The 18,940-nt window shown below is 45.0% G+C and overlaps 1 protein-coding gene and 1 pseudogene across 9 annotated transcripts in view; one reads left to right on the plus strand and one right to left on the minus strand.

The window, feature by feature from the left end:
- The window catches only part of Iqcg (IQ motif containing G), a 44,069-nt gene that overhangs the window by 18,596 nt on the left and 6,533 nt on the right, over positions 1-18,940 (minus strand). For 4 of the 9 annotated variants that reach the window (XM_052740363.1, XM_052740371.1, XM_052740364.1 and 1 more), the window contains exons 4-5: positions 14,819-14,991; positions 11,204-11,332 (exon numbers count right to left, since the gene is read on the minus strand). In XM_052740363.1, the coding sequence (XP_052596323.1) occupies positions 11,204-11,332; positions 14,819-14,991 (302 nt within the window). The other 5 variants (XM_052740368.1, XM_052740367.1, XM_052740365.1 and 2 more) reach the window with 4 other exon arrangements.
- Positions 3,021-10,828, plus strand: LOC128111882 (translocon-associated protein subunit gamma-like; annotated as a pseudogene).

Genomic DNA, 18,940 nt, shown 5'->3' on the forward strand with positions numbered 1-18,940 from the left:
GGTGATGGTGACGCACACCTTTAATCCCAGGTCTCGGGAGGCAGAGGCAGGTGGATGGCTGAGTTCCAGGCCAGCCTGGTCTACAAATGAGTTCCAGGACAGGCAGGGCTACACAGGGAAACCCTGCCTTGGAAAACAAAACGAAGCAAACACATAGTGGGTTCTTGGGCTGGAGACATGGCCTGAGTCAAGAGAAGAGGACCTGAGTTTGATTCCCAGCATCCATGCTGGGCAGATCACAGCCACCTATAACTCTAGCTATTGGCATTCAGGCATCTGTGCTGGCCTGCCCTCAGGGTCCTGGCAGGATACACCTCAGCTGCAGCCACGAAGAGCACCCCCTGTGTGCATTCGCTATGTTTCCTTTCCTTGTAAAAGGCAGGCCTTGCCTACCTCCGGTCTCTTTCTCTTTCTCTTCCTTCACTCTTGTCCCCAGGGACCAGTCTCTGCTCCCTTTTCTGCTCCATCTCTCCCCTCCCCTCGATAAACCTCCCATGTGGGCCCTGTTGTATGGTGAGACTCCTTCCTGCCCTTTTTAAAATACAACACTAGCTACAGGGGATCCATGACCCTCTTCAGGACTCTGCAGGCACCTGTACACAACACACACATACACACACACACACACACACACACACACACACACACACACAACACATAATATAACAATAATGCAAATAAATCTTTAAAAAACACATAGGTTCTTGGGCCCATTCTATGGCTCAGTGGCTAAAGGTGCTTGCTGCCAAGACTGACCACCTAATTTGAATCCAGAACCTCCATGGTGGAAGGCAAGAACTAAGTCCCACAAGTTGTTCTGACTTCCACGTGTGCTCAACAGCACACCTCAGTGCACATGCTCACAAAAGCACTCAGCTGATAAATAAACACAATGCAACAATAAGAAATCGGGTTCTCAGGCCAGGATTGTTACTGGCCAGCTGTAATTTGGGCACTTGGTAGGGAGAGGCAGGAGGACAGGGAATTTAAGTCCAGCCTAGGCTACTGAGCAAGTTCAAGGCCATCCTGGGCCACATGAAACACTGCTTTAAAAATTAACAACAGATGCCGGGCGGTGGTGGCACATGCCTTTAATCCCAGCACTCGGGAGGCAGAGCCAGGCGGATCTCTGTGAGATGAAGGCCAGCCTGGGCTGCCAAGTGAGTTCCAGGAAAAGGCGCAAAGCTACACAGAGAAACCTTGTCTCGAAAAACAAAAAACAAAAAAAAAAAAAAAAAAATTAACAACAGTAAAAGTAATTAAAAGTCTAATGATAGTAGACTGGCCAGGAAGTGGTGGTACACACCTTTAATCCCAGCACTCAGGAGGCAGAGGCCAGCCTGGTCTACAGAGTGAGTTCCAGGACAGCCAGGGTTACACAGAGAAATCTTGTCTCAAAAGTTAAATGATGAGGACAAGCAGACGGCTCAGTGGTGGAGGTGCCTGGCTCCCTGCCTGAGGACCTGCATCAGATCCCACAGACCCACAGTGAAGGAAAGATTAATGGCCACGAGCTGTCCTCTGACCGCCACGTTACACGATGGCGTGACTGCACACATATGCACTTGTGTGTGTAAAGCGGTAAGTCCACGGGAGTCTGTTTAAGAAGTACTAGGAAAATTTATTAAGGTAAATTGAAGAAATACACTCACAAATACAGAGTAGACAGCTGAAGTCATCCTCTGATCTGACTGGGAGTGAATCCACCTTTTAAGAGGTCATGTACAAGGGCAGGAAGCACCACCTCTTTCGGGCCCTATAGCCCAAGGTCATGGGCGGAGCAAATACCATTACATTTCCTCTTTCTGCCTAACTAAGAAAGTTCTAAACTTACTGCAAACTATATACAATAAGAATGATTATCAAGTATTGTCCAGGAAAAACAAAGGGTAATAACATAAAAAAAAACAAAAAAACAACCAACAAGAATAACATCAAACAAGGAAGACATGTTAAATGTCCAGAAATGTCCAGAACATAGGTAAATGGCAAATTACCGAGATTACTCCAATAGCTGTCCTATCCTGAAGATTCTAACTCTAGTACTAATATGTGCTAGCTAAGCTACAAGAAGATTGTAACTGTAATTATCTAGTCTTCAACTCCATCAAAGACCTGAGAAGGAACATAATAATACCTGAGAAAACGGGAAATGCAAGCAAGCAATTTCCGAAATTCTTGTGAGAATAGACAGAGACAGCTGGCAGCCTGGACAGTCACCTAAAGTTTCTCAGTATCGTCGGAGCATCCAATTTGACTACAGGCCTAGAATACCTGACAGACCATCTTCAGAAGCAGGAATTTTGAAAACCACCTTACCCTGTCTTAGCAGAGTTCAGTAGTTGCTTTTCCTTGTGTCCTGCTTGTCCGGAAAGGACAGTGTTCATACTGTCAGCAGTCAAGGCAAGGGCAGTTCTTTGTCCAGCAGGCCATTTTGTGCCAAGAAGAAGACAAACTTAAAAAATGGAAATGTCTAGAAGCCCAGCATTCTTTTGGGATCAGATCGGTGCTGCCAGGAGCAATCGTGTCTCACATCAACAGAATTTCTAAGTTCTCAAAACATTTAAATGCCATATTCTCTAGGTCTATGAAGTGTTTGAAGATTACCTATCCATCTGACATATGTTTCTGTAAATCTGGACAATCTAACTAACATAACTACAGAAATGAAAACCATGGGTGACTATAATTCTATAAGTCTTCTCTACCTAAATAACCTAAAGACTAAGGCTTCACATTAACAAGATAAACAGTCTGTAAGCAGATGTACTGTAGAAAGACAATGACCTCAAAACTGTGACAATACACAAAATATCTTAAACAGAGGTAGAAATGTATATATAGTGCAATATGCAATATGACAATAATATCCTTAATATGTATCAATATACAAAATATTTCAAACAGGAGTTGAAATATATGTACAATACAACATATATAGTTTTTTTATTTGTATCAATATACAAATTACATTAAATAGGAATATAAGAATAATTTACATTTGTATCAAATACACAAGAATTCATATCAGTGCAAATTATCCAAGGCTGATAGTTTGCTAAAAACAGTTTACTAGTAGATACAATAATCTACCTTAATATCCTATACCTATCCATTCCCCTTTTTCTTTTCTCTACTGAGTCTAAATTTTATTGTTCCACCCTCAACCCTATAACTATCCATCTATAAACCTGAGAAAAATGAAACCTTTGGGAGAGGGGCGTCGTTTTTTTTAGAATTGCTTCCTGCTGTTTAGGGGTCGATGGTATCTCTGTGGGGTCCTGTAAGACAGCTTAGATAGTTAGGTCTCAATAGGGCTAGTGGTAGAGTCTGCAGCCAGTCTCAGAGTAATGAGTAAGAGTGTCTGAGATTCTGTCTAGAAGTGTAGTATGATGGATCATCTCATCTTAGAACTGTTCTGAACTTTTCAGTCCAAAGCTGATCATTGAGTAATGTTCTTAGGCACAATGGCATCTTTCTGGACCGAGTAGAGTCATCATTGTGGGGCCCCATCTTCCTTCTAGAGACTTCAGAGATTGCTATTGGAAAGACTTATTTTCACTATGGAAAACTTGAACATTATTAATATCAAAATGGAGTTTTGAGTCTTAGGATGACATGACATATGAGGAAGGATTCCAGAAGTCAAGAATAAGCATGGAGAGAAATAGAATCTTGACAACAATGGTCCCTAGATTATTGGTTTTCTTCTGTCTCACACCAGTTGGCTCTTCCAATATGAGACAGACTCTTCTCTTATTTCTTTTAGCAACATGTTTGGGTTTAGAGGAGAGAGCTACATTCCAACTCCAAAGCCAGCTTGATTTATAATTGAATTGGGATCACAACTACTCTAGAGTTAAAGAGATATTGCTGTTAGGCAGTGAGATATTACCCTGTAAAGTACACTGGTACCAACAGGTTCGTCCCTTCTGCTGTAGACATCTGGGTGCTCAAGGCCTTATGACTTCTTGAAGATGGGTGTTCCTATTATCCTGTAAAGACAAAAACAGAACTCTGCCCCAACCCTTGTTTGTTGAGTTTTTCTTACAACTTATAGAGTTGTCACATGGGTGGATGAGCTATCACTTCTCCTCATCAAGGGGTTTCTCCTATTCAAAGTGAATCTTTATTAAATTTGTTGGTATCCATAGCTTTTCTTCTCCTGCAGAAACAAAAGCAAAACCTCTTCCCCAATGTAGGACATATCCTGGTTTCCATTCTGAGGTCAACACATCTTTCCAGTTGCCTTGAAGCTGTTCTGGATGGTGGATCATCTGGAGACCTCTCAGGGGGTCTTCCTTGATGGAACCATATTAACCTGGAAGGAATCCACAGCTTCTCATCTTCTGTGGAAAGAGAAGGAAAATCTCTTTTTCTAAAGCAACATATCCTTAGACATAAATTTTAAAAATCAAGATACCTTTAAAATACATATATTGGTTTAACTCAGCAGCCTTTACAATCAAATGTCTCTCTCTCTAGTTAAAAATCCCACAGACAACATAATCCAGACTTTCTGTGTAATTTCCATCTTTACGTGGCTTATTATGTTTTTCTACATTATTTTATTTTTTAACTTTATTCTTATGACTATGCAGGCTTTCTGCGCCCTCCTGGTTTTCCTGCTCCCAGGCTCCTGTTTTCAGCTCCGCCATGGCTCCCAAAGGCAGCTCCCAGCAGCAGTCTGAGAAGGACCTGCTCCTTCAGGATTTCAGCTGCAACCTGTCGGCCAAGTCCTCGGCGCTGTTTTTTGGGAACACGTGTTCATCATGTCTGCCATCCCCATCGGGTCGTACTGGTGCATACGGCATGTGGATCTCATCCAGCCTGCTGCTCTCCAAGGTGTGATGACGTTAGGTCGAGCACTTACTTGGTAGCCTTTGCATACAAGAATGCAAAATCTGTCCTCAAGCACCAAGTAGCACAGAAGAGGGAGAGCACTGTTTCCAAGGAAGTGACTCAAAAACTTTCTGAAGCTGATGATAGAAAGAGGTCTCGGAAGGAGAGAGAGGGAAGAATCTTGTGCAAGAAGAACCAAGTTGCCGATTATGAAGCCACAACATTTCCCATCTTCTGTAACAACGCTCTGTTCCTGGTTTTGGTCATTGTTGTTTCCTTCTTTATACTGAAGAACTTCAACCCCACGGTGTAGCCTTTAAAAGTCTTCAGAAGCTATAAACAGTAGCTTGTCTTATTTTTAAGCCGCCTGGTATGTTAGTGGAAACAAAAACTTCTCAGAGCCAGTGAAATGGCACTAACTTTAGGCAGGTGCCTATGGACTTAGAACTTCAAAGTTTCTGGCTTGACTTAGTGTTTTTTACGTCTATAAGTTAGTTTTATGGTAAGTGGCAAGTATTATAAGCAATCTTATATTGTGCGTGTGACTTTGTCTACTTACCTGTCTAGAAGGAATCAAAGTCAGGAAATGTACTGTCTTCACTAGTTCCATTACGCACATCTGCTGGCTTTGGGGTTAGGTGGATGGCCAGGGTAGTGGCAAATGGTAGGTACATTTTATATATTCATAGTGTTCCAGATGCTTTTAAAGTGAGCTTTGGCCAAGAGTCATTTGTCTTTCATTAAAGGATTTTTTTTTTTAATTAAAGGTGCTATCCAGGAAAATGCAGCCAGACTTTTAACAATCAGAGGTTATGGTGTAATAAAACACCAGATACTTTCCAACTCATGTCTTTTGGAAATACTGGTGGGCCTTGCCAGAATGGCCCCAGAATGATTTGCTCAAAGAGGTTGTAAATTGTAGTGATACAATGTGTCCCCTAATAAAAATCTGTGTGAAGAATGGGACACAGGCAAAGCCACGGAACATGTGGTGATACATAGATAAATAGAAATGGGTTAATTTAAGATGAAGGAGCTAGCTAGCAAGAAGCCTGCCATAGGTCATACAGTTTGTAAAAATTATAAGTCTCTATGTGTTTACTTGGGACCAAGCGACTGTGGGATGTGGATGGGAGAGATTTGTCCCCACCATGGGGCCGGGCAGGACCGGAGAAACTTCTGGCTACATGTGTACACACACAAAATAAATTTTTGTGAAAAACGGAAAAGGATTAGGATAACCTTGGAGTCCCTTCCCCTGCCATTGTCCTAACATTGGTGCCAAAGACACAGAGGGCTCTCCTGGTGTTGGTGCACCTGCCCACCTGCAGTCAGAGCCACACCGGGACCCTCCCCACCTGCTCCACCCACAACACATCCACTTTCCGGTCCACCAATCTCTGCCTTCCATCCATCACCGGCAACTGGTGAGTGATCCCTCTCAGTCAGCATAAGTGCTTCCCTGAGTCTCTGGCAGATGAACCCGCCCCTGACTATTCCCTTGGGTGAGGCTTCCTTCTGAGCAGGTTTTGCACTCACCCATGTCTCCTTGGGCTTCTAGCCCTGGCCCCCAAACCGTGAAGGTGGCGATCCACTGTTGGACCTGTGCCTTTTTTCAGTCCTCCCTGGGTCCTTGGGACGTCTTGGGCTTTGGCTCTGGCCCTCTCTCTCTACCTCATCTATGGGAACTGGGTCATCCACCTCCTTGCTCCCTTGGGGTGTCTTTTGGAGACCCTCTGGCCTCTCCTTTCCAGTCGAATTCTGCCTCAATATGCCACTGACCAAGCAATTGGGGGACCATCTCCACTCTATTTCTTTCTCTGCGCTCCAAGCCCTGTTTGTTTCTGTCTGGTCCCTGCCCACACCATGACAGAGTGAGAGTCAGACTTGGGGTGTGTGTGCAAAAGAACAGGTGAACAGGCCAGCTGCTGTGTGCGCAGCACACATCTGTTCTCCCCTGCAGTGTCCGCAAATCTAACCTAAGGTATGTTCGGATCGTTTGTTTGTGAATCGGATTCCAAATTCTAGAGTTCAATTCTTCAGCTGATGCCTCCCTCTAGCCCCATGGGTCCTCCACGTGGCTCTGGCTCTTTCAGTCTGTGACTCCCTCTCTCCTGCCCTCCCCTGGCTATCTCTGGCTCCAGCCCGCAGTCCTGCAGCCTCAGCTCCCACCTTCCTCTTGGAACTTGTAGGAACACACCCACACAGTGTTCTGCTTTGAGACTCTCTCTTCCTCCACAGACTCAGATTTTATAACATCTTGGCCTTAGTACAGATCAACGGCCAAAAATTGGTGAACTTGATTTCCAAATCCTCACAAAGCATTAACAACTACAACTGGCATAAACAAATGATCCCCAAATCAACCTCTTCTAGCTAAACTTGCTCTCCTCTACACTCCCAAAAGCCTCTCACCTCTAAGGGTCTGCTGACAGGATGCTTGTTGTAGAATATTATTTTAAGGTGTGTTACTTTTGTTTATGTTGCATTTGTTTAACTCTGTGAAGCTGTGTTGCTGTGCCTGTCTAAAACACCTGATGGTCTAATAAAGAGCTGAACTGCCAATAGCAAGGCAGGAGAAAGGCTAGACGGGACTGGCAGGCAGAGAGGATATATAGAAGGAGCAATCTGGAGAAGAAAGAAATAGCCAAAGGAGGAGGACATCAGGGCCAGCCACCCAGCTACACAGCAAGCCCCATAGTAAGAGTAAGATTTGCAGAAGTAAGAGAACAGGAAAAGTCCAGAGGCAAAAGATAGATAGGGATAATTTAAAGTTAAGAAAAGCTTGACAAGAAACAAGCCAAGCTAAGGCTGGACATTTATAAGTAATAATAAGCCTCCATGTGTGATTTATTTGGGAGTGGGTGGCAGGCCCCCCAAAAGAGCAAAAACAAACAACAGATGCTGTCCAAAATGTGCACAAGCAGGACACTGGGGAGTCCACTGCCCCACTTTGCCTAGACAAAGTATGCAGTGCCCCCAAGATCTTCCTCCACAGGAGAGTCTGACAGATCTTCTGGGCCTAGCAGCCAAAGACTGATGCTGCCCTGGGACCTCTGTCCCCAATGACCATGGAGGAACCTAGAGGGATTGTCATTTCTAATAGATTTGGAAGCTGCTTGGTCTGTACTTCCTGCTTACTCAGGTAAAATTCATCCTTCTCAGGTCTCTGATGATGTTGATGACTAGGCTAGTAATAACTTTGGCAGTTTAACAGCAGCAGCCAAGGCTTCTGCTGCCTCCTCAGTTCTCTTCATATGTAAAAGTCAGGCCTCAGGCCTTACTTTCCTAGAGCTACTACTAGGTCTAAATACAGTTTACTTTGCTACCAGATTCAGAAAAGAGATAAACTCACAAAGCAGATTTCAATGTAACTTTTTACATTGAAATATTTAATTTATTTAAAGGAACTCGCTTTACAATCACTGCTTCCAGTAATCAACCACCTGTGTCTCGTGGTAGACAGAAAAAAGGTATAAAGTTTAGGTAAGGTCTGAGGATATGAAAGCTTTAGTTGTGAGGTTCTAGGAAAATGTTTTAGGGTCTCGGAAGGTGTTTTAAGGTGTGAAAATGCAAGTTATACATTGCATGTACGGTTGGAGGATGTAGAGGCTTAAGTGGTGATAAGTGATTTAAGGTACATAAAAAGAATGAAAAAGTTTCAGATTTCTTTCCCTTGCTAGGCTACTGTTGCATTAGGACTTCAAAAATTCAGAGTTTTCATAGTAATCAATGATGATCTATTAATCTAGCTCTGGTAAAGCATTATTATCATGGTCACAAGCTCAAGATTTTAAATTTCCTTTGGTTGTCTTCTAAGTATAGACTTAAAAGTGCTTCTCGTACTAAAATCGTCTATCTAATCTATATACATCCATCCTTTGGTTAGAGGGCAAAAGCCCCTCTTTCACAGCCGGTATTCATGCTTAAAGTCAACATCAAGCGAGCTTTTGACCTCCTGCTCCAGAGAGGTGTCTGTCTTCACCAAGCTCTCTTACAGAGTGTTGTTCATACTTTAATCCAGAGTCATTTCCCAAGCTTTACTACGATACACGGGCCTGAGTCTACTGCCTTTTCTACAGTGTGGATTCAGTACAGATTACAGACAATGGGAATGCTAGTGGGTCTAAACTTAAAAATATTCTTGTAAGCTTCAGGGGATTGACTTGAATTCACCTCTCATGAGTCAAATGAACTCCAGCTAAATACTCCTGTCAATCAACAGCCTGTTTCCCCACCTGCCTATTCTGCTTATTCCTGAGGGTGGAATCTCTTTTCATTTTCTGGTCCTGGGACTCACCTCCCTCCACTACCAGGACCATGGAACTAAAGTTTCAAATGTAATGTGTAGCAAAGCAAGTCGTTTTGGGCAGAAATGGGCCAAACCAGCAGAAACACGGGCTAATACGCAGACCGATCATTTCAAAATGACTTTCTTTAAAGGGTCCCCGTAGACAGAACTGCCTTTTCAATTATGACAGCTCTGCTCACTGGAATCTCTGATTGGCTGTTGGTGAATTTCCTGGCATTTAGAAAACTGGCCTGTTTTAAAGTTTGGTTTAACTACCTGGCATGCAGCCATTCTGGTCGGGCCTTCTGGAACCTCGGATAGGAGTTCAGTTCAACACAATGGCCTCTCATAAATTTAGCTAACAGTAGCTACAGCATGTGCAGTTCTCTGCCACAGATGGGACGGCCCAGGCAAGCGAGGCCCATGACAGGAGCTGCTGTCATCAGGCAGCTGCTACATGCAGGGAGCGGTCCTTTCACGTGCAACAGGAACCTAACGCATGTAAGTTCACTTCATTATTCATTTAATTTTATGTGTAGCATGTATGTCTGAGTGTATGTATGTGCACCATGTGCCTGCAAGAGCAGATGGAGGTCAGAATGGAGTCAGATCCCCTGGAACTGGAGTTAGAGGCAGCTGTGAGCCACCAGGTAGGTGCTGGGAACCAATGAATATTCTTCTTCTTCTTTCTTTGTTTGTTTGTTTTTGTTTTGTTTTTTGAGACAGGGTTTCACTGTGTAGCCCTGGCTACCCTGGAAGTTACTTTGTAGACCAGGCTGGCCCCGAATTCGGAGATCTGCCTGCCTGCCTCTGCCTGGGACTAAAGGTGTGTACCACCACTGCCTGGCCTTGTTTTGTTTCCTGTCAAATATGCTAAGTAGGTGCTCTACCACCAAGCCGCCCTGGTTCTGTGCAGAGTATCTTTGGAACATGCTGAACATTTCTGGGAAGGAAAATGTCATGGTATGTACCGGCTGTTTGCTTGCTGCTGTGTTATCGTTTTGCAGTGCTGTGGGTCGAACTCGGAACCTGTGTGTGTCGAAAGTGCCCCCCATAGCTACATCACAACTAGGGCACTGACAGAGAGTTTCCATCTGTCCGCCTTGGCAGAGGAGCGATGCTTTGCTGTTAGTACAGTGCACGGGTTGGACCCAGGGGCTCCATCTGTGTGCCAGGCCATCACTCTCCCACTTATGTTTTAAGTCTCACTAACTTACCATGCTGGCCTCTAACTTGCAATCCCTCTGCTTCAACTCCCGGAGTGTCTGAGATTACAAGCCTGTACCATATACCCAGTTACAGTACCCTTAATACAGTGTGAATCAAGTAACCGAGGCTCCCAAATCTGGATTATTGCTCCACCTGGGTTAGGAATATGCAGGAGCTCAGAACCCAATGGTCTGCCTTCCAGCAATAACTAGAAAGTACATGTTTGATGCTTGAGAAATCAAGGTCTTCTGCGAAGAGTTTTATACCACCTTAAAACACTGCAGAGCAGGGCCTGGAGAGATGGCCCAGTAGGTAAAGTGCTGGCTATGAAGTGTGGTCCTGAGTTTGGAGACCCAGGACCCACATAAAGCCAGGTGCAGTAGCATCCGGCTACAACCCACTGTGGAGGAATCCCAGCACTCCGAATGCAGAGACAGGGTAACCCCGGAGCAGCCAGACTAGCTGTACAGGTAAGCTTTGGGTTCAGTCGAGAGATTCTGCCTCAAAGAATGGGCGGGGGGGGGGGGGGGGGACCCTCAAGAAAGATTCCCAGCATCAACCTCAGGCCTACACACACACACACACACACACACACACACACACACACACACGCACGCACGCACCCATATACAGACATGTGTCCCCACACGAGCAAGCATGCATACACACACATGCACACCATGTACACACACATGTGAGAAAAGAGACACTGCAAAGCAGACCAGGATGCCTGGCACATGCCTGTAGTCCCAGCTACTTTGAGGCAGGAGGAACTCCTAGGGTCTAAGAACTGCCTGAAAAGCATAGCGAGAGGACTTCTAAAAAGAGAACCGAAGCAGATAAAGCCATCACCACCCTGACCTTGTGATGGCTTCGTGGAAGTGCATCTTTTTATCTCTTTCTGTGTCCAAGGCTTCCAGGAGACTCTTGAAAGAACCCGAATCCTGCATCTCCCTCATGGTGTTGGCAATCACGTCACTCAAATATTGCCTGCAAAGGGGACAAACGGAGTAATATCAGAAGACACACTGCCCCACTCTCACAGAGCTGCAGAAGCCACACCAGTTAAAAGCCGGAAGGGGCTGGTCATGTTGGCTCACACCTGTAACCCCAGCTGTCGGAAGTCTGAAGGACCGCCACAGTTCAAGGCCAGCCTGGACTACATAGCAGCTTTGGGGTCAGCCTAGGCTACAGAGACCTTGTCCCAAAAAAAGAAACAGGGGCTTGGGAGACAGCAAAACAGATAAAGTGCTCGCTATATGAGTGACAAGACCAAAGTTCAGATTCCCCGAACCCACGGAAATGCAGGGTGGGTGTGGCGACCTGCTTGTAATTCCAGCTCTAGCAAGGAAGGAGGAGGGCCCTCCTGGAGCAAGCTGGCTAGCTAACCAGAGTTCTAGGTTTCACCGAGAGACTGCCTCAATGAATAAGGTAGAAAAGTGAGGGAAGATGACTCTCGACATCAATCTCAGGCCTCTGTGTGCATACACACACATATGTGCACATGTACCCACACATGCAAAAACTATGCTCATATATGTGCACATCACACATCCAAAAAGAAAAGAAAAAATAGAAAGTTGACATGTGCCCGTCACGCTGCCTTCCAGCTATTTCTGCTGCCCACAGATCAGTGCTGCTGTAGTCTCTTTTTCCTTCTTTTAAAGATTTATTTATTTATTATGTATACAGTACTCTGCCTGCACACACGTCTACAGGCCAGAAGAGGGCACCAGATCTCACTATAGATGGTTGTGAGCCACCATGTGGGTGCTGGGAATTGAACTCAGAACCTCTGGAAGAGCAGCCAGTGCTCTTAACCTCGGAACCCTCTCTCCAGCCCCTACTGTAGCCTCTTGTTACAGAGGGCACCTGGGAATGTAGACTCCTAACTGGCCACGGTGCAGAGAACGGTGGCTGCTGAGGGCTCACCCCTAAGCGGGGTGTCTCCGCCACTGCCTCCCCAGGCTCAAGAGACATCTCAGAAGAGGAGGGTGGACGGAATGGGAGAGCAGAGAGGGGTTCAGTGTTATGGAGTGCGGTACTCCAGCCCTGACACGACCTTTGCACTCTGAACTCTCAGCAGCTGTGACTAAGGCTGGGCACCCCAACATAAGGTCACAGAGTGGAGGGGACTCACACAGGGGTCCCCCCACCCTCCCCTCCCCTGTGAGGAGCTGGGCGGTTAATGCTGGTTTGCGGAGAGGGAGACATGTTCCTCGTAGCACAGCCACTGGAGAGGGGTCCACAGTCCTGGAAAAGAGCCCTGTCCTCGCTCAGGTGATCACCCCTAATGAGACACAGGTCTCTGAAGAAAGAATAAAAAACAAACGTAAGAGTAGAATTGGGAGCCGGCTGGGAAGAGGAGGCCTGGGAGGGAGTCAAGAGATGGTCATGGGGGACGAATAGGAAGCAAATACATTTACATACATGAATGACAACGTCATAATGAAACCCTGTATGTAAATTAATATATGCTAATAAATCAGTCTTAAAAGCAAGCATGCTGAGTTACAGGTGCACGCCTGTAATCCTAGCACTTGGAAGGTGTAAGCCAGATGATATATAGTTCAAGGTCAGCTTCTGCTATGGTGTAAGTTTGAGGTCAGCCTGGGCTATGTGAGACTTTGTTTTAAAGAGAGGGAGAGAGAGAGAGAGAAACAAGCAACCATTTGGCAGTTCCATACAGAGTTAACATTTCATTATATACTTCTGCCTTTAAGAAGTATGTCATAATTTTGAAAAATTTTAATTATTAGTTTTCTTTTCTTTCCTCCATTTTTTTAAAAAAGAAAACTAGAAGCTAGCTGGACATAGTGGCACATGCCTTTAATCCCAGCATTAGGAAGGCAAAGGCAGACAGATCTCTGTGAGTTCAAGGCCAGCCTAGTCTATATAGTGAGTTCCAGGACAACCAGAGTTCCATAGTGAGACTCTGTCAAAACAAAACAAAACAAGAACAACCAGAAAAAAAAAAAAAAGGAAGAGGAGGAGGAGGAGGAGGAGGAGGAAAGAAGAAAGCCAGGGCTGGAGAGCCGGCTCAGGGGGCAGTCAAGAGCACTGGCTGCTTTGGTAGAACATCCAGGTTTGGTTCCCAGCATCCACACGGCAGCTCACAACCAGGCACGAGGCACACACATGGTCCACATACAAGTATGCAGGCAAAACTCCTACACACACACACACACATCAATTAAATCTAAACAAAATTAAACTTACTATTTGTTTCAATACAGAATTGGAAAATTATATTTATCATTTTACACTTATTAACAATAGTTCATACAAAAAGGTTTAACAGCTCTTTAAGAAAAAAGTTTCTGCCAGACAGTGGTGGCACACGCCTTTAATTCCAGCACTCAGGAGGCAGAGGCAGGCGAATCTCAGTGAGTTCGAGGCCAGCCTGGTCTGCAAAGCGAGTTCCAGGACAGCCAGGGCTACACAGAGAAACCCTGTCTCAGAAAAGAAGAGGAGGAGGAGGAGGAGGAGGAGGAGGAGGAGGAGGAGGAGGAGGAGGAAAGGAAGGAAGGAAGGAAGGAAGGAAGGAAGGAAGGAAGGAAGGAAAGAAGGAAAGAAAGAAAGAAAGAAAGAAAGACAGACAGACAGACAGACAGAAAGAAAGAAAGAAAGACAGAAAGAAGGAAAGAAGGAAAGAAAGAAAGAAAGAAGTTTCCAGTATTTAAAGTTACAAACTAAAATAAGATGTGGTGGTGCAGACCTGTAAGCCCTGCACTCAGGAGACAGCAAGAGCCCCAGAAGTTTGAGGCCAGCCTGGTCTACACTGTGAGTTCAGACCACTTGGGACTAGAGACTCTGAGAAAGACAGACCAGGAAGCAAGCAAGGAAGGAAGGAAGGAAGGAAGGAAGGAAGGGAGGGAGAACAAAAGAAAAAAAGAAGAGAAAAGGGGGGAGAGGGGAGGAGGTGGGGGGTAGGAGGAAAGGAAGAAACAAAGTCTCATTAACTTGTCCAAGATAATACAGCACCATGGGGTTTCTCTGCGTGTGTGCGGTTTTTGTTTGTTGTTTTGATTTTTCTTTCTTTTCTTTTTTTTTTTTTTGGTTTTTGATTTTTGGTTTTTCCAGACAGGGGTTCTCTCTGCAGCTCTGGAGCCTCTTCTGGAACTCACTCTGTAGACCAGGCTGAACTCACTCTGTAGACCAGGCTGGCCTCGAACTCACAGAGATCCACCTGTCTCTGCCTCCCGAGTGCTGGGATTAAAGGTGTGCGCCACCACTGCCCGGCTAGTTTTTCGTCTTTTGAGACAGGGTGTCTCTGCATAGCCCTGGTTCTCCTGGAAGTCACTCTGTAGACCAGGCTGGCCATGTTTTAAACTGCACCACTCTATCTTAGGGGACCTTCAGCTAAGCCTATTATCAGTGGTCACTGAACACGATACTAACCCCCAGAAGCTGGTAGTCCCCTTCACACTTCCTGGCTGGTGTCATTACCTCCCCAAATCTATTCTCTCTTCTCACCTGTCGTTCTCAATCTTCTTCAGTGTCTCCAGAGTCATCATGGTCTGTCTTGTAGGTTTTTTAAGGATAGAATCCAGGCCTCGTTGTTTGGTTTCTGGGACTGTGGATCTTTCTTTAGTAAGAGATGTTTTCCTTGTACTTGAGACCACAGATGTTCCTTCGTGGCTGGATTTCTAAAAATAAATGAAGTTAAAGATACTGTCTTAGGGGCTGTAGAGATGGCTCAGCAGTTAAGAGTGCTTGTTCCTGCAGAGGACCTGGGTTCGACTTCCAGCCCCCATGTGGTGGCTCACCACCATCTGTAACTCTGGTTCCAGAGGATCCACACGCCCTCTTCGGCCCTCTGCGGGTGTACGTGATACACAGACATACATGCAGACAAAACATTCACACACATAAAAAATTAAATAAATCTTAAAAAGAAACTTTTAAAAGAGATTGTCTTAAAGGGAAGAGACAACACTAAAAGGACCTATATCTCTTTTTCAACCTTTTTCTCCACTTACATTCCATACTCCAAGGAAACAGACCCTGCCTTCGGGCCCATCAAACCACTTACCCTGCTGTTTCCTGTCTTCCGGCCTTCACACATTCTCTCCATCACCCCCTAACTTACCACCTGGTGAACTATAAGGCAACGACGGTAAAGCTTAGGGCTGAGGATGGAGGCCCATGGTAGAATACGTCCTATTGTGTGCAAGGCCCTAGAGCCAACCCCCAGCATCACAAAAGGTGGAAGTGGTAGAGTACGATGGTTCCGGCATCCTGGCACCTGGGAGGTGGAGGATGGAGATCAGGAGTTCAGGATCACCACTGGCAGGATATTAAGTTTCAGACCAGGTTGGGCTAAGGGAGACCCTGCTTGAAACTGCAAAGCAACAATCCAAAAATAAACAATAAAAAACTAAATAAACAAAAACACACAGTGATTTGTAAATTTACCATATTATAAGTATAAAATGCCAAAATCAGATTATGGGTTCTGTGAGAGGAGAGACAGTGTCTTAACAGTATGGGCTCACTACAAATTCTTTCTTTTATTTCTTCCTCCTTTCCTTCTCTCTCTCTCTCTCTCTCTCTCTCTCTCTCTCTCTCTCTCTCTTAATTTTATTTAATTTACATTGGTGTGAGGGTGTCAGATCCCCTGGAACTGGAGTTACAGACAGTTTTGAGCTGCCATTCGGGTGCTGGGAATTGAACTCCGGTCCTCCGGAAGAACAGCCAGTGTCCTTAACCACTGAGCCATCTCTCCAGCACGCACGCCCCCCCCCCCCCCCCCCACTTTCTTTCTTTTTTACTTTTTTCTTTCTGTACTGGGGATGGCACATGGGGCTTTGTGCCTGGACATGTCAGATTCTGAGTTAATCCCTATTTCTTTTGTTTTGTTTTTTTTTGTTTTTTTTTGTTTGTTTGTTTTTCGAGACAGGGTTTCTCTGTGTAGCTTTGCGCCTTTCCTGGGACTCACTTGGTAGCCCAGGCTGGCCTCGAACTCACAGAGATCCGCCTGGCTCTGCCTCCCGAGTGCTGGGATTAAAGGCGTGCGCCACCACCGCCCGGCCAATCCCTATTTCTTAAATTTCTTTCATCTCAAATTCTCTCCGGAGAGTAAGGTTGGATATAAATATGGTCATCTTTAGGCATTGCTTAGCACAATGCCTAGGACTCGTCAGAAATTCAACGTTCAGAAACACACAGATCTGAAATACACAGACGGCATGGTGGCACGCACCTGTGGTCTCAGATACGAGGAGAGCAGTCGCCAGGGCACTCAAGTTCAGTGCTACCCCAGACAACCCAGTGAGACACACAACAGAACAATTCAAAAACTAGGCAAAATAAAAGGAGAATTGTACTGAAAAGTGAAAGTTGGATCCGATTTAGTGATGTAGTTTAGATCCTGAGGGTTATACAGGAAAAGCCAAAATATTTTTCAGACCTAAAGTCGAGTACTGAGGAACCAGAGACAGCATGCGTCTACCTCCCGATCGATGATTCTTCTTTTACCTGTGGCTGACTGCTTGGGCTGCTGACAGTGCTTACACTTTTGAACCCTGGCTCTGTCTTTTACTAACCGTATTGACTTTAGGTAACTATTTGAAATTTCTGTAGCTCTGCTTTCCCATTGGCAAAATAAGTTACTATTTCAGAAATTATATAGGGAGGGGGCATGGAAACGTAGGAGAAAACGTGATCATTTTCTTCCTCTCCTGACCCTACTCTCTGGTTCCCAGCCCCCAAACTCCCTTCTCCCTCATCGTGGTCCCTTCTACTCTCATGATCTGGGTAAGTGTATATGTAAGTTCAGACCTCACCTAGGAGAGAACACATGCACCTGCACACAAATGGGCACACACACACACACACACACACACACACACACACACTTCAAAATACAAATGAGTTGTTTTAAGGAAATGACATCACAAGGAGGGCTCCTGTTATGCCAGAAAATCTCGTAGGTGAAAGATCACTATCATAAACCAGAGTAAGACTACAAGAGTTTACTTGTTTGTTTCTCAGAGTAATGACCTCCCTGAACACTGTTCACCAGCTTAAGGTTTTCATTGAGCATTAATGGCACTAAACTACTCTTAAAGACAGACAGGCATGGTGCTGTAGCCCAGCCTGGCCTTGAATTCAAGTTCCTCCTGCTTCCACCTCCCAAGTTCTTGGATTATAAACATGATCCAGGAGACCTGGTTTAAACTTCTGAGCTTTAGGAGCTGGAGAGACGATGCAGTGGGCATTGATTCTAATTCCCAGCACTCATGTACAAAACAAAAACCCAGATGTAGTTATACATGCTGGCAACCTCAATCCTAGGGAGGCGGAGACAGGGGGATCATGGGAACTGGCTAGGCAGCTAGTATAGTCAAATAAGTGAGCTCCAGGTTCAGTAAAAGTCCCTGTCTCAAAAAATAAGACCTTTCAGCCGGGGGTGGGGGGTGGGGTGGGGGGTGGTGGTGGTGGCGCACGCCTTTAATCCCAGCACTCGAGAGGCAGAGCCAGGTGGATCTCTGTGAGTTCGAGGCCAGCCTGGTCTACTGAGCGAGATCCAGGAAAGGCACAAAGCTACGAAGAGAAACCCTGTCTCGGAAAATCTAAAAAAAATTAAATAAATAAAAAAAAAATAAGACCTTTCATTTCCCCATGTGGCTGTGTGTGTATACACATAGACATACACACACACACACAGACACACAGACACAAACACAGACACAGACACACACAGACACACAAACACAAACTGCTCTTTCAGAGGACCAGCGTTTGAATCCTAGCATCCAAGCCAGGTGGTAACTATACTCAAATACACACGCACCCCACAATTAAAAAGAATAAATCTTTAAGGAATAAAAACTGTAAAGGGTAATTAGAGAAAATTTTCATTTTCTTCTCCTAGTCTGAACTCTCTATTAGACATGGGAAGCAATTTATTCTCTCCCAAACATAGCGGATTTTACTGGTCATAGGATCAGAAATAATATACCCTGTTACAAATCGTATTTTATTTATTTATTTTTAATTTTTTTGAGACCGGGTCTCTCTCTGCATAGCGCTGGCTGTCCTGGAACTAGCTCTGTAGACCAGGCTGTTCTTGAACTCAGAGATCCTCCCAACTCTACCTTCCAAGTGATGGGATCAAAGGCGTGAACCACCACCCAGCAATTTTTTTTTTTTTTTTTTTTTTTTTTGAGGCAGGGTTTCTCTGTGTAGCCCTGGCTGTCCTGGAGCTCACTTTGTAGACTAGGCTGGCCTTGAACTCAGAGATCCACCTGCCTCTGCTTCCTGAGTGCTGGGATTAAAGGTATATGCTACCATGCCTGGCTACCTGGCAATTTTTTTAAAGTTAGTGTATTTATTAATTGTTTTCATTTTATATCTACAACCTATGTCATTGGCAATTTAAAAGACTTTATTCCCTATCAAGTTAAGTTTCTGTTGTTGTTTCTTTTATGAGATGGGAATCTCACTATGTAGTCCTGGTGGGCCTAGAACTTTCTTTAAAAAAAAATGTGTGTGTGTGTGTGTGTGTGTGTGTGTGTGTGTGTGTGTGTGTGTGTGTGTGTTTGCACGCATACCTATACGAGTCAGGGTTTCTCTGTGTAGCCCTGGCTGTCC

This window comes from Peromyscus californicus, unplaced genomic scaffold (assembly GCF_007827085.1).
Source record: "Peromyscus californicus insignis strain IS unplaced genomic scaffold, ASM782708v3 Scaffold_16__1_contigs__length_79575227, whole genome shotgun sequence".
Lineage (NCBI taxonomy): Eukaryota > Metazoa > Chordata > Mammalia > Rodentia > Cricetidae > Peromyscus > Peromyscus californicus.